Source organism: Rosa rugosa, chromosome 5 (assembly GCF_958449725.1).
Source record: "Rosa rugosa chromosome 5, drRosRugo1.1, whole genome shotgun sequence".
NCBI classification, from domain to species: Eukaryota; Viridiplantae; Streptophyta; class Magnoliopsida; order Rosales; family Rosaceae; genus Rosa; species Rosa rugosa.
In genome coordinates, this window is record NC_084824.1 from 27,636,391 (window position 1) to 27,661,722 (window position 25,332).

General features: G+C 38.1%; 2 protein-coding genes across 2 annotated transcripts; one reads left to right on the forward strand and one right to left on the reverse strand.

Moving 5' to 3' along the window:
• Window positions 1–931: 931 nt before the first annotated feature.
• Window positions 932–5,797, reverse strand: LOC133707736 (probable aldo-keto reductase 2). Its single transcript, XM_062133220.1, has 5 exons — window positions 5,165–5,797; window positions 4,891–5,091; window positions 3,570–3,742; window positions 3,386–3,488; window positions 932–1,441 (listed from the first exon to the last, which is right to left on the reverse strand). Exons 1-5 carry the CDS (start codon window positions 5,375–5,377, stop codon window positions 1,100–1,102), a joined length of 1,032 nt encoding a protein of 343 aa, XP_061989204.1. The 5' UTR covers window positions 5,378–5,797; the 3' UTR covers window positions 932–1,099.
• Window positions 5,798–17,039: 11,242 nt separating this feature from the next.
• On the forward strand, window positions 17,040–20,531 carry LOC133711475 (probable RNA-dependent RNA polymerase 3). Its single transcript, XM_062137592.1, has 8 exons — window positions 17,040–17,276; window positions 17,396–17,465; window positions 17,719–17,962; window positions 18,080–18,435; window positions 18,873–18,947; window positions 19,429–19,492; window positions 19,637–19,711; window positions 20,446–20,531. Exons 4-8 carry the CDS (start codon window positions 18,307–18,309, stop codon window positions 20,529–20,531), a joined length of 429 nt encoding a protein of 142 aa, XP_061993576.1. The 5' UTR covers window positions 17,040–17,276; window positions 17,396–17,465; window positions 17,719–17,962; window positions 18,080–18,306.
• Window positions 20,532–25,332: the final 4,801 nt, after the last annotated feature.

A 25,332-nucleotide genomic window follows, 5' to 3' on the forward strand; every position in this document is an offset into this window, starting at 1 on the left:
AAATGATGACGTTGGTGAGAGTAGCTTTCTGGTGTTGGTGAAAGTTGCTTTTGTTGTTGGTGAGAGTAACTTTCTGGTGTTGGTGAGAGTAGTAGCCTTTGGTGTTAGTAAGAATAACTTTTGGTGTTGGTGACAGTAGCTTTTGGTGTTGGTGACAGTAGCTTTTGGTGGTGGTGAGAGTAGCCGGATGTCGTCAGAGACCTCGTCGGAGAGAAGAAAAGAGAGAATTATTGACGATTTTTTACTCTAGTGACATTTTCGTAAATATGTTGATTTTTGATATCTAAAATTTAAACAATTTTAAATCTAGTTGGTTAATGAAGAAAAAAAAATGTTAGTGGCATGTTGGCTAACATAATATTCAAAAATAGCCCTATATGTAATTGGTCAGTAAATATATTCGTGTATATCCATATCTTATAAACTATTTCACATTTTTGTTTAATTTTTTTTTTAGTTTTTTTTTTTTTTAAAGATAATATCATCTAATTAAGGCTAAAAACGGCATATAAAATATTTCACACTTTCGTGTAATTTTTTTTATCATTTTTTTTAACAAAAGAGATAATATAATCTAATTAAGGCCAGAAACGCCATATAAATTATGTCTCAGAGAGACAAGCAAACAAAAGACTTGATAAATAAGTCATGTAACGAGGGATGACTTCATGAGAGTCTCAACCTCTATGGTAGAACATGTAATCATCTTCTGAGGATTTGGATGTACTATACATCTCTAACAATTTAAGCACTTTTAACTTGAAAGAATTTCAGAATTTTTGTTCGCCTTAGATATTTTGTTACTCCTGGATACTAGGACAATTTTTTTTTTATTTTAACCCCATTTTTGATGGGGCTCGAACACATGACCTCCTTCCAGTTTCAAATAGAATGTCATTATCTTACCATCCCACCAAACACAAGAACCCGGTTCAAATTTTAATACAGAACTTTTTATTGTTTCAAGGACAGACATTAAACATATTACTCTGGTAGCTTCATAAATCACCAAGTCTTTAGACAAAAATACAAATTCACCAAATTCTCAAGGCACAAAGAGACATTATTGTGACATAACTCGAAGAATCTAGGCACCTACTTATGTGGCTTTCCATGAAGACAGTGGTGGAGTTTCAGAGTTCATCCAAGTACTGTTGCATTCAGTCGGATATCTGTCGCCCTTAACAGCATCTGCGGAAGCGAAAGATTCAAGCTCGGCCATTTCTTCTGGTGTCAGTTTCACAGACAGAGCCTTAATGTTCTGGTTAAAATTCTCAATCTTGGTGGTTCCGGGTATAGGGCACACATCATTTCCTTGGTGATGAACCCAGGCCAATGCTAGTTGAGATGGGGTGCAACCCTTCCTTGCTGCAAGATCACTTACTCGCTCAAATATTGTTTTATTATGCTCTAGGTTTTCAGCTTGGAACCTGGGCATATTCTGCAACCAACGCAGTACATATTTAAGCATCAAGAAATATAGCTTTATCAAACCAAATGATATCCAAAGGAACTAATATGCATATTGAACATAACTCGTACATAATACGAAAAATAATTTGGGCTTCTTCCAGATCAACTGCTGTATTTTCTTAGCACTGAAAGATATTTGAGAATTGTAGTAAGAATTAGGGTTCTTGACCCAAAGCACCAAAATGAGGCAAAATTATCTCACTTACCCCAAAAACAAATTTTTATTCCCATTAACCCATTTTAAACTAAATTGACATTTTTACCCTCAACTTTATTAAAAAACTACATCCATGCCATTGCCCCTCTCTCCCACCGGTCACGAGAAACTCTCTCTCTCTCTTTCTCTGCCACCCTCACGCTGACGGCCGAGATCCTCAGTGCTCGCTGATGAACCTTGTCGCCATCGTTTCCAGTCAGATTGGGGAGCAGATCCTTCACTTCTCTCTCTCTCTCTCTGATCAGATTGGTGAGCAGTATTGCCGTCATCATCTTCTCTCTCCTCCCTCAGCTCCGTCGTCTTCTTCATCGTCGTGTATGGCTCCGCTGAAGCCGGTGATGGCCACGAAGCCGCAAACTAGGTAGGGGAAGGATGAGGTGAATCTATCTACGTTTTTTTTTTTTTGGCTTGCTTTGTTTTCGAAATGGTTCAGTGGCTTGCTTTCGAAATGGTTCATGACAAAGCTCACCACTCGAAAGCTGGGCAGCCAGGCTTTGATCGGCGAATCATATGCGGTGGTTGCTGGGTATGTTGGATGCTAGGGTGCCCAAATCAAAAGGAATTTTTTTTTTATTATTTTTTTTTATGTAATGGGAAAGAAGGAAATGAAAAAAAAATTTGAATGTCTATTGGGGGTCAATAGACGTCTATTGGAGGGCAATAGATGTTTTGAATTGATATAATCTCTTCATTTTTTTCTTTAATCAAAGTTTTATTTGTCTAATTCTAGGAAGATTAGTTCCCATTCCGGCGACCGAAAGTTCTATTGGGGGGTTAATAGACGTCTATTGGCAGTTTCAAAAAATTCCTATGGGCAGTGGTCAGTGACCGGAGTCCGGTCGATGACTCCGGCTAAAGTTGGCCGGAATCCGGCGAAGGTTGGCTGGAATCTGGCGAAGGTTGGCCGGATTTCCGCGACCGGTGACCGGAATCCGGCGATCAGTGACCGGCTCTGGCGAAGTCTCCTTTGGTTTCTCTCTCTTCCATTCTCTCTCTCTCTCTCTCTCTCTCTATAAGTAACAAATGGGTGAGGGTAAAATGGTATTAAAAAAAAAAAATCTTAATATGATATTAGGGAAGGCCTCCTTAGAGTGTTTTGGTTAAGAATGAATTAATAAAAAAAAACTTAATGAGATAAGTGGGAAAAAAATCTCTAAAAGTGGAGTAAATAGACAAAAACCCTAAGAATTATAATAAGCTTCTTATGATTACGATCATAGCATGGCACTCCTTTTGTTGTAAGCATGACACTGCACTTTGACTTGTCAAATAATCAATTAGTTACGCTGTGCGTGCGGTGAGAGCTGCTAAGCTACCTGACTTGTCAATAATATCTATACTTTCTCAAAAGTGTCGGAATTAAAATCGAAAGGGCAAAAATGATTTGTCCTAAATCAAATTTGCAATACCCCCTCTCAGAAACCACAGCTCAAAACATATTATGAATACTTATTAAATTTAATCACGTAGTGATCCTCTCGAGAGTGATACACAAGGCTTGGATACTGGAATTACAATAGACTACTGAATGAAGTCAACCAGGACACACAAACACAGATTACTAAAAAGGCCAACTACAAACATAGGATTTAAGAACTTTCAAGGAGATAGAAGGACGAGACATGGGATCAGCTATATAATTAAGTTTATTATCTAATGCACATGCATATCACAATTAATATTTGTGTAACCAACCTTTCGAGCATCATCATTGGGAAGATTTTCGATGAAATTTGCCCCCGATGATAAGAATCCTCTTCCTAGAGGACTGTATGCAACAATGCCAATGCCAAGTTCCCTGAGAAATTTGGGACAGTAATATCAATGAATTGCTAGCAACGTACTCTATAATAATCTAGGTAGCTCCGTCAAGCCTTACCGACAAGTAGGGATTATTTCTTCCTCTACATCTCTTGACCACAAGGACCACTCCAGCTGCACAGCAGTTATTGGATGAACAGCATGGGCTCTTCTTATTGTTGAAGCTGACGCCTCAGACAGACCGATGTACTTTATTTTACCCTCTTCAATTAGCTTCTTGAACTCCCCCACCTACACAAAGACAAAATAAAGGAATTTAAGAAAATGAGAGCTTGCTCAAAATAACAGACTGACGCATCGCAATAACAAAAGATTAATAGTCTAGTAGGGAAGATGCATAAGCTACACTGAAAATGATAATACAGAAAATGATACAGAAGATAATACACTGAAAATGATAATACAGAACATTTTGTGATTTTAAAAAATTTGGAAATGATATACACTGAAAATGATGACAGAATGTAGTGGCTTTTGTGTTTAAAAAATGGCAGTTCACAAAATCTTTTCCACATAGATTAAAGATTATAAATTTCTGGACTGTACTGTAGACTTGTACTAAAGGATGCACCTCTAATCAACATGTACTTCTATTCACAGGTGTCGTGTCATAATGTAAATTTCCCTTATACATAGGGCATAACATAAGTCATATACATATGGAGATGATAACACAAGCGACTAGACATATGAATAAGATAACAGAAGCAAACTAGGTATATGCCCAAGATAGCATGAACATAGCAAATGGAAGCTCAAAAACAGTGCACATTTGATTTAAAATTCAGAATTAAAAATGATCTGCAGTTTAGTCATAATCTCAACTAAAAGAGGCAATCACATTAATTACCATTCTCCTACTGTATAATAGTGCATAAATCATATATACACGAGGAAGGAGGAGGAGCTTGGAGTATATATGCATGGGTCAATCAAAGATGTAACGGTTTGATGGGCTCACTAAGAATATTTATAGAATCAATGCCTTGGATACTAAAAGCAACTTTTCATCAACCAAAAAAATTTGGCAGCCTAGAGATGATTTGTAAATCAGTGATTGTCAAGATAACAGAGAATCACACATCTTTACACAAACCGTGTGTAATGATTCGAAAGATGGGACTATTTCCTCATCACTTGACGCAATGCAACTAAAGCAAGATTTGTGAAGGCCCATTTACCCTCATCACTGACTACCTCTTCAAACTTGATCAATTCAATACGAAGCAGCTGAGGCTAAAAAAGAGAGTATCTAGTAGTGGTCAAGCCCTCAGTTCCATTAGGAAAACCACAAACTAGAAGAAATTGAGTAACTAATTACATCTATGAATTAAAATGACTGCATGCAGCGATATTGAACAGAAAACAGGAGATCAAACCGTGACTTCAATGGGGACATGGGTGTCAATCCTAATCTGATAACAGAGATCAACAGAAGCAACACCAAGGCGTTTCAAGCTTCCTTCACAAGCAGCTCTCACATATGCCGGATCGCCTTGAACCTCCATTTTGTTGTCCGCAAACCTGATACCGAATTTGGTGGCCAGTTCAACCTTGTCTCTCACCCCTCCACTCAAAGCCTGGTCCATCAATTCAATGAAATCCAAACAATCTCATAAAAATAGTAATCGATTACAAGAGTGAAGGACATACCTTGCCGAGGAGAATTTCGTTGGTGTGGGGACCGTACAGGTCGGCGGTGTCGAGGAAGGTGACGCCGGAGTCGATGGCGTGGTGGATGAGCTTGATCATGTCGGCTTCGGGCTTCGGGGCGCCATAGAAGGCAGACATGCCCATGCAGCCCAGTCCTTGAGCTGAGACCTCCAGGCCTTGTGACCCGAGCTTCATCCTCCTCATGCTCGCCATAAATGCTTTGTGTTAAATGTCTCTGTGAGTGAGTGAGCAGAAGCAGAGAGTAGCAGAGTTAGTGAAGGAAGGTGTTTGGGTGAGTTTTGTTTGGTGGTGGTGGTGGTGGTGGCGTCAGCAGTGGGGTGATGGGTGAAGAAGAAGAAGAGCAGAATGGAGCGAGGGGATGGCGTAAGAGCGTACGTCAGAGTGACGAACAGAGATGCACCATTGACCAAACGGAAGTCAAACAAATGACGCCAGTTCCCACTACCAGAAAAACCCCGAAAATTCTACAATGTTCCGAGCTTGCCATGTTTGGGCACGTCAGCATAATAATATGGATCGCTGGATATCAAATCTGAAATCTGATGGTTGAAAATGCTAACCAGGTGACCTGCTCTCCATGGATACAAATTTGCTTGGACATTTGCCCAGCTCACAGAAAAAAGCCACCTGAAAAAAACATTTATTTTGTCATCTCCTTTTTCCTTTTCCTTTGCTACCGAAACCCAGCAACAACAACTCCAACTTCATTTATTTTCCATCTTCATACAAACCCAAAACACCCAAGAAGAAATTGACAGAAACTCATTTCAAGTCCGAAGAAGCTGCAATCCAATCTTGAGAGATGATTCTCCAATTTGATTGACAATCTGCAAGGTAAATCCCAATTCCCTCGCAGCAGCTCTCTAAGAACCCGGTGATGAACTGGCAATCCAAGCCTCAACGTCCACAACTCAAAAGTTTCTGAATTTATAACTCCACCAAAATAACAACCCGTCAACAACATAACAACAATCACAATTCACCAAAGCCGAGACTAACTCAACTAACGTAATTTTGATACTCAACGTTTTTCGGAAACTCGACGAAGCTCAACTAGTGATGAAGTACGATCTGACAGTCACCAACTCGAAATTTCCAGACTTTAACTTCAATCAAGGTCAGTCCTCGCCTATAGATGCAATCGAACCAGAAACCCAGCCAAGAAGTGCCGGAAAACCACCGATGTCGGAGAACGGCGCCGGAGCCGAGAGTAACCCAGAAATGAAAATCATCATAACTTAATCTAATTCGAAAACTAAGTACACCAACGTGTAGAGCATGATGAGATGAGTGATTTTCATACCACATGCACCCCAAACGGTGGCTAGAGTCGCCGGAATTCGTTGAAACTCACCGGAGGTTCTTCAAGCTTTGGATCGTCAATTCTCCGTTCACAGTCGCTGCATGTATGATCCGAGGCCACAGGAACGTAGGCGACAGCGAGACGAAGAGGATGGTGCTCGTGCGCCAGTCGCAGGCGGCCTGACGGTGGAGCGCCGGTCAGGTTAGGGGATTGGGTCGCTGGCTCTCGGTTTCTAGTCGGGAGACCTCGAAGCCTCTGGACGTGATCTCAATCCTTGATCTGATCAAGGGTATTTATAACCCCAAGTTCAATCTATTTCAAAGGCTAGGATGAAGCGGTGGTGGAATTGAAGGCCACGATTGCACCGTTGATTTTCTATTATTTTCTAAAATCTCATAACTTCGGAAAATCACGATACGGGTATCCTAAAAATTCCCCGAAAATTTTCAAGAACTTTTCGTGTCGTGTACTTTATTATTCAATCCTTAAATCGAGGATTTCACTTTATGAAAATTTCTGAAAATATTCTCGAGCACTTTGACATTTATTGAGATCGTTAAATTTTCTCGTACGATCTCCACTAAGCTCGATCCATTTTTCCGGGGCTCACATCCGCCGTCATATCGACATGAAATAAACCGGTCAACCCTTTAAGAGCTTCTACTTCCCTAAGGGGAGCCGACCCTTAAGGAGATAAAATTCCCGAAATTTTCACATTGGTTGATATAGCTCCAACCCATGAGAGCGTGAGAGCTGAGTCAGCTGACAGATCGAAAAAATAAGTTGCAAGTGAGCAGTTATGAGCATATTAGTTTTATGTGGTATTTAAGGTTTAGGGTTGACCTACTAGATCGAGACCCAAACGACGCCGAAAATAGCTAAAATTTTGACCATAGCTATATCTTCTTAACATGATAACATCCTACGGTCGATTTTAATAAAGTCTATTTCCTCCACATTGTTTCTCATGGAAGGTATGGTTTTGATACAACTAATAACAAGTTATATCACATTAGTAGACATATAAAGATTTTGTGCGATCTAAACAATTGAAATTAGAAATTGATAAATTTTAAATTACCCGTCTATTTATAGAGTATTAATAGATATTATGTAAAACAATTAACCCCATCCGCCTTCATTTCGACATGAAATAAACCGATCAACCCTTTAAAAGCTTATACATTATTGATATAACTCGACTCTTGATGAGATAAAATTCCCAAAATTTTTACATTATTGATATAGCTCCTACCCACGAGAGCGTAAGAGCTGACAGATCGAAAAAATAAGTTATGAGTGAGCGGTTATGACCATATTAGTTTTATGTGGTATTTAAGGTTTAGGGTTGACCTACTAGATCAAGACCCAAACGACGCCGAAAATAGCTAAAATTTTGACCATAACTATATCTTCTTATCATGATAACATCCTACGGTCGATTTTAATAAAGTCTATTTCCTCCACATTGTTCCTCATGGAATGTATGGTATTTGATACAATTAATAAACAAGCTATTTATACCACATTAGTGGAGATAAAAGAATTTTAAGCAATCCAAAAAATCGAAATTAAAAATCGATAAATTTGATATTACCTATCTATTTATAGTGTATTACCATAACTATATCTTCTTATCATGATAACATCCTACGGTCGATTTTAATAAAGTCTATTTCCTCCACATTGTTCCTCATGGAATGTATGGTATTTGATACAATTAATAAACAAGTTATATCATATTAGTAGACATATAAGGATTTTGTGCTATCTAAACAATCCAAATTGAAAATTGATAAATTTTAAATTATCCGTCTATTTATAACGTATTAATAGGTATTATGTAAAAAAATTAACCCAATCTGCCTTCATTTTGACATGAAATAAACCGGTCAACCCTTTAAAAGCTTCTACTTCCCTAAGGGGAGCCGACTCTTGATGAGATAAAATTCCTGAAATTTTTACATTATTGATATAGCTCCTACCCACGAGAGCATGAGAGCTGACAGATCGAAAAAATAAGTTACGAGTGAGCGGTTATGACCATATTAGTTTTATGTGGTATTTAAGGTTTAGGGCTGACCTACTAGATCGAGACCCAAACGACGACGAAAATAGCTGAAATTTTGACCATAACCATTTCTTCTTATCATGATAACATCGTACGGTCGATTTTGATAAAGTCTATTTCTTACACATTGTTGCTCATGGAATGTATACTTTTCATTACAACTAACAAGCTATTTATACCACATTAGTGGAGATAAAAGAATTTTAAGCAATCCAAAAAATCGAAATTAAAAATCGATAAATTTGATATTACCTATCTATTTATAGTGTATTAGTAGGTATTGTGTGAAAAAATTAACCCAATCTGCCGTCATTTTGACATGAAATAAACTGATCAACCATTTAAAAGCTTCTACTTCCCTAAGGGGAGCCGACCATTGAGGAGATAAAATTCCCGAAATTTTTACATTATTTGATATAGCTCCTACCCACGTGAGAGTGATAGCTGACAGATCGAAAAAATAAGTTACGAGTGAGCGGTTATGAGCATATTAGCTTTATGTGATATTTAAGGTTTAGGGTTGACCTACTAGATCGAGACCCAAACGACGAGGAAAATAGTTGAAATTTTGACCATAACCATTTCTTCTTATCATGATAACATCGTACGGTCGATTTTGATAAATTATATTTCCTCCACCTTGTTGCTTATGGAAGGTATATTTTTTTAACCTTAAATAAAGCGGTCAACTCTTTATATGGTTCTACTTCCCTAAGGGGAGCTAAACCACGAAGAGATAAACTTTTCAAAATTTTTAAATTAGTTGATATAGCTCATACCCACAAAAGTGTAAGAGCTGAAGGATCGAAAAAATAATTTGCGAATGAGCGGTTATGAGCATATTAGTTTTATCTGGTACTTAGGGTTTAGGGTTGACCTTGTAGATTAAGACCAAAATAACAACGAAAATAGCTGAAATTTTGACCATATTCATATATTCTTATCGTGATAACATCCAATGATCGATTTTGATAAAGTATATTTTCTCCATATTGTTCCTCATGGAAGGTACACTATTTGATACAGCTAATAAACAAGACCACATTAGTAGACATATAAAGATTTTGTGTGATCCAAATAATTGAAATTGGAATGATAAATTTGACACTACCCATCTATTTATAGAGTATTAATAGGTACTGTTTAAAAAAATTAACCTGATCCGCCGTCATTTCGACATTAAATAAAGCGGTAATTAAACTCTTTATATGCTTCTACTTCCCTAAGGGGAGCTAAACCACGAAGAGATAAACTTCCTAAAATTTTTACATTAGTTGATATAGCTCATACCCACGAGAGTGTGAGAGCTGACAGATCGAAAATATTAGTTGCGAATGAGCGATAATGAACATATTAGTTTTATATGGTACTTAGGGTTTAGGGTTGACCTAGTAAATTGAGACCCAAACAACGACGAAAATAGTTGAAATTCTGACCATATTCATATGTTCTTATCATGATAACATCTAACGGTCGATTTTGATATAGTATATTTTATCCACATTCTTCCTCATGGAATGTGTACTATTTGATACATCTAATAAACAAGTTAGACAACATTAATAGACATATAATAAAGTGGAGAGAAATAAAAATATTCAAAGCATCCCCTCCCATTTCAACCGCCAAATTCAACCCTCTGCAATTGATAGTAACTTAATTGAAACTTATAATTCATTCCAACAAGATAATAGAAAACAAGAAAAAGTTTGCTTTAAATTGAAATTAATATTTACACTTAGGTTTCTTATTTCATCAATTTTTTTCTTACACATTTTAGTGTTTATTATATATAAAAAATTAAATATGAAGCTGAACATTGCTTTTCCTCTTCTAAAACTCTATTATGATTAAAGTGCAGTCCAACAAAAAAAAATAAAAAAAGCTTTCGGCAGAAAATAAAAATAAAAACAAAAACACAATAAACTTCTACTTGGGCTCGAACCCGCATTCCACCACAACTAGTACGTGGCTTCACAACCATGCTCCAGCATTGGTGATGCATTTTTCTTCATTTGGTCTGGTCTTCTCTCCTCCATCTGCTTCAGGAACTGAAAATTCTTTCTTCCTCTGTAACTGCAAGTAACTCTTCTTGCTGCAAAGTATAAAATAGCCCAATCTTTTTTCCGTCTTGAATAGGCAAACAAACATAACTACTCTCTATTCCAATCTCTCCTTCAATTTTAGGTGAAAATGCAAGTACGAATTTGGGTATTGAGAATTTCAAAAGGATTCATGAGATTTTGCAGAATTTCGGTATTGCGTGCATTTGATGAAGAAGCTCAACACGTTCGTTTTCCCAATTTCGTCTCTGTTGAAAATCTTTTCCACCAAAATTCATAGTTAAGGTTGGCTATTTCGTCTAATTCAGTTTGTTCCAGATTCGATTTGCAGGCCAAAGTATTGGAATTCAATTTCGTTTGGAAATTCAAGATCTGAATGATTCGGACGATCAAATCCCGGCTAAAGTCTCGAGTTGAGACGAAAATGAGTTTCAAGAAACAGATAGAATGTGTTGGGATGGTGACTCGATCCAAGCTAGTACCGAGATAAATGAATTCACTCCGGTCTGGAATAAAGTCAATTAACCCCACCATCAGTGGGATTCTCGTGATCTCGTCTGTGCTACATGACAAAGGGGAGGCTCGGTAAATCTAACTTCACCCAATTAACCCGACTACTCGAGATTCAACTTGCACCAACCGGGAACAGGCTAAGCCTTTCCCGTCTCTAATTCCTCTCAATAAATTTACACCTGCATATCACGTGTCTGGGACAAACAAAACGAGCATGGAGAGCTCGGAGCACCGAAGACGTTCCGGAAAAACCCCATCACACACACGGATGAGAATCCGTGTGGAATCAGAGTATTCCATATGGAAATCTGTGTGAAAACATCAATACACACGGTACAACGATGGATTAATAATCCGTACTTATTACTGGCGATGCTAATACTACTTTCACACAGATTTTTCAGTCCGTGTGAATGCATTTGGTGGGTCCCACTGTAATTACAACTCCAACAATTATGTCCCATCACCAAAAATATGTGTGTGTATCTAATATATTTATTAAATTTTACTAAATTATTCACATATTTACATATTTATTCTTTGGTCCTTCAAATTATTGTCCTTTTAAATTTTATTTTATTATTATTTTTTTTCAGACGGCCTCCATTTTCGAGGCTCTTCTAACCCACGACTCCAAATGTTTAAAGACCGGATCTTCTTTGCGCCATTCAACAACAGCTCCAATTGCTCTATAGTCACCACAATCCTCACCTTCTGTCTTTTGCCGCTTTTCTGTTCTTGGTGGGCTATTTTTGAAGGAACTGAAGCCTTATTGAGCCATACAAGGTTTGGCACAAGATGGTAAACCTCTCCAGGTTCTAGCTTGGTGCTGGGTGGCAAAGGAGTATATGGGTTGGCCTTGTGCACCAGATTGTAACCCATGTAAGCGCCAAATGTGATTTCTTTGACTGTTGTCACCAATGTTTTAAAAAGCGCGCGTCAGGCGCACCTTAAAGCTTGAAAGGCGTTGAAGGCGTGAAGGAAATTGCCTCTGTTTTGCAGATGAGGCGCAGAGGCGGAGATGGAGGTGTTGAAGGCGGCGAAATCGCGCCTTAAGGCGTCCTGAGCGTACGCCTGAGATTTTTTTTTTAACACACCAAAACGACGTCGTTTTGGTGTTTTTAGAGGGTTTTGATTCATTTAGGTCGTGTATTATACCCGAGCCAAGCCCCAAATCACTCAAACAACCTCCTCCCCAACTCTTCACTCTCAAGAGCAGCCAATCCCAATCCCTTACTCGAAAAGTTGATAAAATCATGAAGAGCCCATAAGTTTTTTCATGAATTTGGTTCTAAAGGAGGCTATTTACAGAATTGGAGCAAGAAATAAGTTCGATTTGAAGAGAGTTGGAGAGTTGTAGTTCGATTTGAAGAAAAGGAGTTTAAGGTATGATCTTGCTTTTCTCTCAACTTTCCTTGCTTTCTTTGGATGGTTTCGTGTTTCTCTGTTATGTCAATTGGAATTGGAATTTTGATACCTTGTAATTGTTTGCCGCTGTTGCCCATCTCTATTTAATTGGATAAATGTTAGCAAGTTATAGAGGACGAGTGTGGTTTTATAGTTTTTGTGGAATTGTGTTTATGGTAATCATTTTGTAATCAAAACGAAGGAGTGGTGTTTCATTATGGCCAAAGTTGCTGGCTTTACTTCTAGCAGAATTGCTTTCTCAATTTAAGGTTTGGCTTGGGAATTTCCTTTGATTCTTTGTGAATGAATACAGTTCCGATTTCCGACTGGAAGCTAATGGAATGAACATTACTATCTATGATTTCTTTGTGATCTTCTTTCCTTCTCTCATTCCATTCTCTTATGACTGGTTCCATGTTTGGAGATGGAATGCAATATCCCATGTTTGGAGGTCAAACCTACTTTTATAGGGAACCATGATCTTCAAGTTCGGAAAGATGGTGTATCATGGATGTGAACATAGCTGTTTCATGACTTCATACATGGTTAATGACTTCCTTGTTACACATATGTAAGGTGTAGAATCGCTGTAAATTTGTATGTAATTAGGATTTTATTTAATTAGGATATCCTGTAATTATGGAAAGATTGTTTCCTATTAGAGTTAGACTACTCCTTTGTACTTGTATATATACCCTCATTGTGGGATGAATAGAATCATCGAATTAACCCTGAATTGAAATATTCTTTTCTACTTGGTATCAGAGCAGGTTCAATCCTTTGAAATTACACTGCATCCTTTGAATCCTGAATCCCGAAGAACACCACAAACCGTTGCGTACCACCACCGTTGAAATCAAACCATCCCTGAATTTCAAATCACCATCACCCTACCCTTTTTTTTTTTGAAAAAAATTTCAGATCCATCTTGAAACCCAAAAATCCCGAATTCTTCAATGGCCGGACCTGTAATTGAAGCCGAACAGTCAAATCCCAAGAAGGCAATGGTGCCATCCTCACAAGTCATCCATCACCACTACACCACTCAACAAGACAACTCTGCGTTCCCAACAAGTGTTGTCTTGAATGAATCCAACTACACCATATGGGCTCCTCTCATGCGGATGCGCATTGGCGCACGAGGGAATGTTGGTTATCTGACCGGAGTGAAGGCTGAACCTGCCATGAATTCTGCAGAGTATGAAGCTTGGGCCACAGACAATGAAAAGGTGAAAAGTTGGCTCATTGACTCCATGGAGTCCTCTCTTATGAACCGGTATATTCGTCTTCCTACTGCAAAAGATATTTGGGAAGCTGTAGAGAAAACTTTTTATGATGATTCTGATGAAACTCGGATCTTTGAATTGAATAAGAAGTGTTTTGAAGCAAAGCAAAATGGATGGCCCATTCCTACCTACTATAATGAGTTAGTGGCGATGTTCCAGGAGATTGATCAAAGGGTGGCCTCTCAGAACGATAATGTTGCAGCTGTAGTTCAAGAGACCTCAACGATGTCCCGGATGCGTGTTCACATGTTTTTGAGTGGACTTGACCCAGAGTATGATCAAGTGCATGGAGAAATCCTGCGCAAGGAACCTAAATTCTCTTTGGAGCAGAGCTACGCTTACATTTGCAAAGTACAATAAGAGAAACAGGCTATGGGGCATTCGATACCTACCGAATCTTCTATTATGGCTGTCCAACGCAAACCAAGTCCACCTCCAGGCCTCTCAGGTCCTTCTCCACGTCGTCCTCTAGGTAAACCATATCCATATGCAAACAGAAAGTGCATTGTTTGTGGGGAACAAGGTCATAACAAGGAGCGGTGCTATGAAGTGATTGGTTACCCTGATTGGTGGGACTTCACCAAGAAACCATGAAAGAATCTGGATAAGGCCGCCATTGCTACTACAGAGGAAGAACATCTAGACAGTGCCTCCGCTAATGAAGGGTAAGGTTACTTTGAATAAGACATGGATAATTGATACGGGCATCTGATCATATGACCAATGACCCTAATCTTGTGAAAAACCTTAGACATTCCCCTCAAAATGTTGTCTCTACTGCTGATGGTACTCCAACTCCGGTCACCGGAGAAGGTTCTATTTCTTTATCTGATACCTTAACCCTTGAATCTGTCTTAGTTGTTCCATCACTAGCTTATAATCTCCTGTCTGTTGGTAAAATTATTTTAGCTCTTGCATGTATTGTGATCTTCCATCCGTCTTTCTGTGTGTTTCAGGACATTCTGACTCGGCGGATTCTTGGTTATGGTGTTAGAAGGGGGAAATTGTACTACCTGGATCTGACAGAGACTGGAGAGAACCAGAAGCATCTTTTGGGGCAAGCGAATCAGATCAATGAGGTAGAGAATGCGAAGGAAGTTGTATGGTTATGGCATCGCCGTTTAGGTCATCTATCTTTTAGTTATCTTAAGAAGCTGCAACCTCATTTGTTTTCTATTGTCAGTGATTTGGATTTCCAATGTGACATTTGTGAACTGGCTAAGAGCCACCGTGTTTCATATTCACCAAGTCTTAATAAAATTCCTATTCCTTTTATGAAAATTCACTCTAATGTCTGGGTTCCTGCAAAAATTCCTTCTCTTTCTGGAGCTCGATATTATGTAACGTTTATTGATGATTGTACTCACATGACATGGATATCATTACTAAAGAATAAGAGTGATGTATTTGGGATGTTTACTAAATTTCACAACATGGTGGCAACTCAGTATCAAAAATCCATCCGAGTGTTTCAGTCTGACAATGGTGGAGAGTTTGTGAATGGCCCTATGATTGAGTTTTGCCGGTCACATGGAATTCGTCATCAAACCTCCAATTCTTATACTCCTCAACATAATGGTTTAGCAGAACGGAAGAACAGGCAGTTGATGGAAGTTGTTCGTGCTTCCTTATTTGTCATGACTGTACCTCGATCCTATTGGGGAGAAGCAGTGAAATCAGCAGCATATCTCATCAACCGTACTCCTTCACGGGTAATTGAGTTTTAGAATCCTTATCAAAAGCTTCATACATTTTTAACCATCCTTTCTATGCCTAATTTGGAGCCCCGAGTGTTTGGGTGTACAACTTATGTCCACATACCAAAGCCACAACAGAGCAAACTTGATCCTCATGCAAAGAAGTGTATTTTTGTGGCTTATGTAGAGTTTCAGAAGGGCTACAGATGTTATGATCCGCTCACCAATACAGTACATATATCTCTTGATGTCTCATTCCGTGAATCTGAGCCATATTACTCAGGGGGAGCTTCTCAGTCTTCCCTTCAGGGGGAGAGAGGTTGTGAAGGGAATCCTCGTTCTATTATTGATTTTGATGTCTTTGAAGACTTGGAAAATTTGGAGGAACGATTTGAAGGTAGAAATTCCGAAACAGAAAATGCGACTGCCGAATGGAGTGTTGTGAATTCCGAAACAGAAAATGCAACTTCCGAACAGAGCGTTATGAATTCCGAAACAGAAAATGCGACTGCCGAACGGAGTGTTGTGAATTCCGAAATAGAAAATGCAACTGCCGAACAGAGCGTTGTGAACTTCGAGACAGAAGAGACGACTTTTCTGGATAGTTGGAATCAAAATCAAGACGTATCTGAAGCTCACACACAAGATATTCCCCCTTCTGCATCACCAACTAAAGATCCCGGTCAGAATGATCCACCTCAGGTACCCCTAAAATTTAATGAGTCTTCTGGGTTAGAAAGTGTCGAACCTAGGAAATCACAAAGGGTTACCAATGGAATTCCTAATAAACAATATGAACCAGATATCAAAGCCAAAGCTAAATACCCTATAGCTAATTTTATGTCTAACCATAGGATTTCTGGGTTACATGCACTTGTTGTTGATGAATTATCTACTGTATCTATTCCTAGTAACGTGCAGGATGCATTGACGGATCCAAAATGGACAAAGGCGATGAATGAAGAATTGGAAGCTCTTCAAAAGAATGCAACATGGGAGCTAGTACCTATGCCGGTTGGAAAGAAGATTGTAGGATGTCCACTACTACAAATACTACCTATAAGGACGTCTTTTAGTTGAAGTGTCCTAAAATCCTTTTAAGGACGAGCCGGAAAAAAAACAGGGCAACAGAAGCCCTTTTTTGGCCAAAATTAAACTTTCCCACACAAAGGCGCTCTTTTTTTTGGGCCAAAAGTTAAACTCCCTCTCCCTCTCCCTCTCTCTCTCTCGTTTCTATCATTTGCCATCTCCTCTCGTCGAAGAACCAAATTGTGGATCTCAGATTCTTTAGCTCGGAGCCAAAAAAATTCACTCACCACGAAAGGGTAATTTTCTCTCCCTTCGATCTGACTATGGCTTTTTCATTATGCTTTTTCCCAAATAGAAAATTTGGGAAATTTATCGGAGCTAACAGTCTCTCTCTCTCTCTCGTTGATTAAAACAGCTACCGATCTATGTTTTCCAGTCCTTCAATTCCAGTGATTCAAAATTTAGTTGTATGTGTGGGTGTAAATTCGATTTAGGGATTTGAGGAGGAGTTGTTGGAGAAGGAGGTGACGAAGGCGGCGGAGTCGCTGTCGTCTCGCACACTTAACCCCACGAACCCAACACACCCATTTCTCCAGAACGCACTCAACTCCTCCGTCGTAGATTCCAAGACCAGTGTGTCGTTTCTGTAGGTCCTGGCAGGGACTCGGCGATTTCTGGGATTTGGGTTGATCCCTCTCTTATGGCAGTCCCTCATTCTTAAGGTTTTGTTTGCCCAGATCCCTTCGCCTCTTTGTCTGTTTATTTTTTGATGTTATATCATTCTGATGCATTATTTTTAAACTTTTATGGATGATGACGTTGCCTCTTTACTTTTTGGAAGGAAAAGGATGTTCAGTGCTCCAAAAAGAAAAGATATATCCATGACCCAACAGTAATATATGAGATATCAGGTTGTGTATTTTAGTTGAGTTGTTCTTCAGTGCTAATTGTGTTGTGCCACAGAATGGTGGTGGGAGCTTTATACTAGCTCCATTTTCTCTTTTTGTTTAGTTTATAGTTGAGAGGAAAATAAAAAATACATCTATATTCCAGATAGTTTGCATCTCAGTGATTCTCTGATGAGTAATATGGCTTGATGTTTTGCTATTTTGTTTATTATTTTGCTAAAGTGCTTTGTCCTTGATTGCATGATATCTGATCCAGCAAAACAAGGAAATACAGTCCTGATTCCTGAACCATGTCCTTCCAGCTTCACAATTGACAAGAACAAGTGCGTGCCACTTTCAATGGAGAACCAGAGGAATAATAAGGTGGGGTATTTACTGATCGAACACCTGTTCATGGACAATCAGCATATCCCTCTGGTTCTCCATCAAAAGCGTATGCATTTCTCCTTATCAGAGACTCTCTGCTAATGTTCCTGTTCAACTTCATGAGAGGTTTCAAGGTCCGTCATACTCTTAACTTTCTCAGTTTCATCCATTTCATTGTAGCTGGTAGTTATTATGATTATAATGTTATATTAAATTCATTGCTGGCTCAGTGTGAGTGTGTGCTGCTGCAGGTGAGAGTATCACTAGGTCCTCAGTTATAGAGAAACCTGGAGACCATGGAGAAGCACACTTAGTAGGTCTGGGTGGAACTAGAATTCCGTAAACCATTTCTAATATTAAGTTATGCTGGAGGGTAAGGAACATTTTTTCCCTTTGTGTTTTCCTTGCTTATTTGGCTAGTAGTCTTGGTTAAATTGTTTACCTGTTCTGGGTAGTCATTTTGTTTTTATTTGTCAAAATGAAGTTGAATGATCTGATAGCGGCAGGGGACATTAAGCATTGGAAATATTTGCCAATGGTAACGTTTGAGAGCAAAATTTGGGAATATCTAGGTCGAAAATGCATCAGCCATGAAGACCGTCGATTGGTAATTTACATTCTCTGATTCTTGCTCAACTGTACGTTATTGATTACCCTAATCTGTATACAACTCTCATGCAAGACTATTGTAATTTAAGGTATACGCAGCCACTATGAATTCTTTCAAGAAGATGTAAAAATTATCAACATCATATATAAGTGCATTGGATATAAGTATGTTGGAAAGCCAATCACTATGTCCTTGCATCAAAGTAATCATCTGAGCCATTATGTAGCTAATTTTTAACTAATCATTTAGTTTGAAGATGCAAATCTTATCGATTAGTTTTAAACTTTACTCAGTTACTTCAGAGGTTAAAATATTAATTGTTAACTTCATAATTTACCCCATAATTGTTAGCTTCTTAATACAGGCACAAGCCTACCTTCGTATCCATTATTATATCTGCCTGATATCCCTTTTATATTTTTGATGTATTATAGAGTTTTGATTGGGATTCTGGAAGCACACACGTCTATCATTGTTACGTCAACGTGGATGGGAGTTACAGATTCAAGGTTTGTATGCTTACCTCTCTGTTATAAGTTGAATGTTTTTTTTACATGTTTGCAAATGTATACACAGGAGGAGCAGAAGTTGATTATTAAGTGAAACAGTAATGTAGATATTATATCTTGAAATGTGCTTTCAGTAAAACAATTGATCTACTGAAGAATCAGGTGGGATCCTGCTATTTTGTTGGATAATGCAGCTTTGTTGTTGGTTGGGAATTCCAGCTTGCTTATATCACTACAGTGCTGTATGATATCACTATGAATATCCTTGTTTGAATCTTATAGACTATGAAAGTATTACCCGTCCCCATTGTAAACTCATGAAGCATGACAAACTTATTAATGCATGGAAGTTTTGCATTAGATTGAGTGATTTCAGTTTGTTATTGTTCTTCCTCTCATGGAAGTTTTGCTGGTGGAACTTTATGTTCTTTGTATAATTCCTTTTTATGGAAACCACTAACTATTTTTTTACCTCTGACAGCCAGCCAGAACTGTTGATTTTGGCACCTGTGATCAATCGGTTCCAGAGGCATATCCAGATAAGGGTACTGTTATTTGACTTGATTCCCTGTGTAATTAATTAAACTGTAGATTAATGATGGGGCCCACATTTTCTACGGTTCCTAACTTAATTTTTTTTTGTTGCCTTTGGTTGATGGGCAATGTGCTATATTTCTTTGTCCTGCCAGATGAGGAGACAAATGGCTACTTGGCACAATATTCGTCAACTGGTTTTACTGATATGGGGAACACAACTGATGAAGGTATTTACAGACATTTCTACAACATATTCAATATGCATCTATTTGCTTTTATTCATGGTGAGTGGTGAGTGCATCTATTTGTACTCCTCGAATTGATGGAAAGGAGTTCTTTCGTCAAGCCAGGTAGGTCTAATTATTTCAAGTGTAATTGATTTCATGGTAGTGAGGTTTGAAACTGATTGAAATATAATGCAATATAGGAGCCACCTATCATATAAGCAGTTCAGTGCATTTCTGGCTTATTCATTGTGGAATAGTTTTGACTGTTTGCTACATCTATGCAACTGAATATCTCGCTTATTCATTGATTACAAAAATAGTGAACAATTTGTATACATTTTCTTCCAGGAAACTCTTAAGGAAAGCAGAGGAGATCTTTGGGACAGATAACAAAGAACTGTATTTATAATTTCAAGGATTGCTTAGCCGCAACATACGTACACCAGTGTCCCCCACACAGTTGCTTATAACATTTATAATAATCAGTAAGTTCAGCCTGAGTTTATCTCTCCATCCCTGCATTAATATCTTTCATGAAGAGTCGTATTTGGCTGTCGGTGGTCAACAAATCTTTGAGATTATGGTCTTGGTGTCTTTATTGCTTCTTGGTACACAAACTTAGTAACTGAATTGCATATGGTTTTAGTTTTGGCTGCTAGGTATATAACACAAACCTTATAGCAAATACATTGTAGAAGTTATCTAAATTTCTGTTTATTGGATTGTTTGTGTAGGTTCTTATTTTGGCAAGGACAAATCATTGGAGCTCAATCTATTCAAGGTTGATAGTACATACCTAATGAGAAAATTAGCATTGTAGTAACGTTACTTTTTTAATTTCATTTTGCAGTTGATTCTCCTTAGATCGGATCTTAATTTGTATACATATTGTATTAGTGTATTTTGGTGACTATATTCATTTTGGCACTTTTAAGAATGCTTGCGATATATTTTTTTTTGGATGGTTTTCAACATTTAAGGACCCGGTTTGTGTGTCCTAGTAAGGTATAGAGGACACAGTATTCTTGATATGGGAACACATTTTACGTGTCCTCTATTAGATACAAGGACACTTACTTTGGATTTTAAGGACACAGTTTAGGTGTCCTAGTAAGGTAAAGAGGACACATTTTTCTTGATATGAGAACACAGTTTATGTGTCCTCTATTGGATATGAGGACACTTTTTTTTTTCTTTAAGGACACAGTTTTAGTGTCCTTGTAGGGAAAAGATGACTCTTTTGCAGTGTCCTTGTATATGACTTACAATGACTGCTGGATAGAGGACTCTTTTTTAGAGTGTCCTTAAATGTATTAGAGGACTCTTTTCCAGTGTCCTTAAATCATGTTTTTGTAGTAGTGGTCATTGGGTATTTACTGTGAACCTTAATGCAGATGGAACTATTAATAGATACAAGGCGAGGTTGGTTGCCAGAGGATATACACAACGCTATGGGATTGATTATGAGGAGACTTTTGCACCTGTGGCAAAGATTAATACTATCCGGATTCTAATCTCACTTGCAGCAAACAAAGATTGGCCCTTACACCAGTTTGATGTGAAGAATGCGTTTCTTAATGGGAATTTGGAGGAAGAAGTGTACATGGATGTGCCCCCAGGTGTTAAGAATTACCCAAGTGACGTTGGCAAGGTGTGTAAATTGAAGAAGTCTTTGTATGGCCTGAAGCAGTCTCCAAGAGCTTGGTTTGGAAGATTTTCAAAGTCCATGAAATTAAGCCTTTGGATACAGACAGAGCAATTCTGACCATACCTTGTTCATCAAGCGTAAGAATGGTAAGATTACAGCTCTTAACGTGAAAGAGAGAGGGTTTTTTGTTTTGTTTTTTGTTTTGTCTTGAAATGACCATTTTAGCCCTCAAAGTGGGCCCCATTATCGGACTTAACGTCCAATTTAGACGGAAAATGAGACATTGGGCACGGAAGACAAAAATTGGAAAGTTCAGGGGGTAAAAAAGTGAAATTGAGAGTCGGGGGGGGGGGGGGGGGGGGTGAAATGATGACACCCCTAAACCTCAGGGGGGTAAACTGAAATTAATCCAAATAAAAATAATATATTTAAATAAATTTTGAAATTCTTCAGTACGGAATTCCAATGTCCACTCCGAGTCCAAAATATATAGCATTAATTAGATGTATCTAGCGAGACGAAGTAACTTATAGCTATGTCGTGATCCGAGTGTCTAGTGAGAATGTAGTATACAAAGAATTTATGGAAAGAAAGAAATGAATTGGGATATTGAAATTTTCAGAGAGTTATCGAAAAGGCTTCACACAGATATCTGTGTGAAACAAAATGTTTTTGGAATTAATGTGCTGTGTATAAATATGTTTATTAAATTTTAAATAGTAAAGTAGTTTTTATTTTATTTTGAAATAAGATTCACACGGATTTTTTTTCTGTATCAACTCTAATTCATACGTAAGTCTATGTGAATGTCTGACACAAATAAAATAATTTTAAAACATAAATAAACATTCACACGGAAATCTGTGTGTGACCATAATTAATACGGATATCTGTGTGAATTTCACACAGAAATTTAGGTAAATTTTCGCGGTTCCACTTTTACTTTTCATTTCGCACAGAAAACTGTGTAAATATAGTTTGCACACAAAAATCTGTGTGTTTGCAGTGTTCTATACACAGAATCTTCTACGTGTGAATATCTGTGTGAACCAAATCTGTGTGTGATGGGGGTTTTTCTAGTAGTGTCCGCTTACATAAATGGGCAGTATCAGTTGACACTGGAAAGCTTCACGCACATCTGCAATGAAATATAAAAATCAACAAATGCAGTTAACAAAATGAGTATATATATCAGAGAAAATACTTGAGGTCAGGGACAAGGAGAGCACCGGAATCGTCCATCTGAGGTTGGAATGCATTTTTCGGAAGGCCGTTTACCGCGTGGACTACGCGTGTATAGGATCTTCAGCTGTAAAACGACATGTTAGTTTCAGACTCTCAGAGACAATAAATGAAACAGGTTTCGTGCATTGCAAATTGGCGTACCTGATCGGAACAAGTGATCGGATTATTTTTGAACATGAAGCACAGGCCCATCCGATCGATCTCGGAGCAACTCTGATTTGCACCACGACGTAGAGATTAGCGAGCAAAATGCTCAGGGATGGTGATTTAAGCAAAAATTGAAGGACAAATTGTATGATTGATTTTGAAACGACAGTGTTAGAATTGGATTTACCACCTGCTTCAAGTCTCTGAGAAATGGAGGTGGCCAGCTCTGCAGATGGAGTACAAAGCACGTACTTACAGCTCTACCATTTCTTCTTAATCACTCTCGAAAAAGCTAACAATGGGGACAAGTTTTTCATCTTATTCTCGATCACTCTACTCTTGAGTATCAAATAGACGAAAGAGCTCACTGGTTTGCTTGGCGCTAAATGACTTAAGAATTGGATTTTTTTTTATTTTTTAACTTATTATTGATCCCCTAAGAACTGGCTTTATTCCACTTCAAAAAAAAAAAAAATATATATATATATATATATATATATATATATATATATATATATATATATATTAATCAGGATGTTTTAGGATACTAGGATGCAAAGAGAGAATTGAGAGAGAATTGGTGTATGTTCTATTATTGATAATAGGAGCCCTATATATAGGGATTACAAAGTACATATTCTTATGATACAAGGAAACCTATTCCGAATAGAACTAGGAATTCTAGAACATTCTCTCCTATTACAACCATAGAACTAAAGCTAATTTGACAAGGCACACTAAAAGTCAACATTCTTCAACACTCCCCCTTGTGCCGCTCAAACTTGGTGATGAAGCTTTGATCGTTGCCTCGTTAAAAACCTTGCTCGAGTAATAAAAACCCTATGGGACAAAAACAACCTTGAGGAGGAGAAAAAGAGTACAACACGTCCTTCACTCTTTGAGATCGAACATATAGACATCATACCTCCCCATGATGTCAACATCTCCCCCTGATTGCAACAATCATGGGAGTTCGGATAACTTTCTCAATCCAATGCTCTTCTCATGTTTCTCGAAGGTGGATTTAGGTAACGACTTAGTAAATAAGTCCGCTACATTATCCTCTGATCGGATTTGATTCACTTCAATCTTTAGAAGCGCTTGTTGTTGCTGATTATAAAAGAATTTAGGCGATATATGCTTGGTGTTGTTGCCCTTGATGAAACCTAACTTCATTTGTTCAATACAAGCTGCATTATCCTCATAAATGCATGTAGGTTCATCTGTGTAGACTTCAAACCACGAGTTCCTCGACTATGTCTAATTACAAACCTTAGCCATATGGATTCACACACTGCTTCATGTAGAGCAATAATCTCTGCATGATTTGAAAAAGTAGCAACAAGGGACAGTTTTGTAGATCTCTAAGATATCACAGTGCTTCCTATGGTAAAGACATAACACATTTGGGAGCGACCTTTGTGAGGGTCAGTAAGATACTCTGCATCAGCAAAACCCATAAAAACATCACTTTCATTTTGATGGAGGGGAGGAGGGGAACGCCGGCCATTTTGGCTAATAAGGTTCGATCCCATTCTTCAGTCATTCCTTTTCTCTCTGTAGGGATAAAACAAGCCCATATCAATTGTACCCTTTAAGTAACGAAAAATTGTCTTTACACCAATCCAATGGCAGCGTGTTGGCGTAGAGCTATGTCGAGCTAACAAGTTTAATGCGAATGAGATGTCCGGTCTTATGCATTGAGCTAAGTACAATAATGCACCTATTGCACTTAAATAGGGCACTTCGGCCTCTAATAACTCTTCGTGCTCATCCTTTGGACGAAACAGATTTTTTCCGGGCTCAAGACTACGACCAATCATGGGAGTACTCACAGACTTTGCTTTATCTTCATTAAAGCGCCTTAGAATTTTCTGAGTATATGCATACTGATGGATCAAAATCCCATCACTACGGTGCTCGAGTTCTAATCCAAGACAAAACTGCTTTTTTCCAAGATCTTTCATCTCAAATTCGGATTTCAAATACTTAGCAGTTTCCTTTAACTCATCTAGAGTTCCAATTAGGTTCATGGCATCAACACAAATTGCTACAATTTCAAATCCAGACCTTGTTCTTTTAATGAACATGCATGGACATATTTCATTGTTAATATATCCCTTCCCAATCAAGTAGTCACTTAGACGGTTATACCACATCCGTCGAGATTGTTTCAATCTATATAGTGACTGTTTTAATCTAATAGAAAACGCGCTCTGTGGTTTAGATCCACTTGATTTGGGTAATTGAAGTCCTTCTGGAACCTTCATATATATATATATATATATATATATATATATATATATATATATATATATATATATATATATCTGAATCTAGATCCCCATAGAAATATGCTTAACCACATCCATAAGCTGCATGTCAAGTTTTTCAGAAACTACCAAACTGACAAGGTAGCGGAACGTTATGACGTCTATTACAGGAGAATATGTCTCATCGTAGTCGATTCCAGGGCGTTGTGAGAAACCTTGCACCACAAGGCAGGCATTATATCTAACAACCTCATTTTTCTCATTACGCTTTCTAACAAAGACCCATTTATGGCTTTACACTTCGGGGT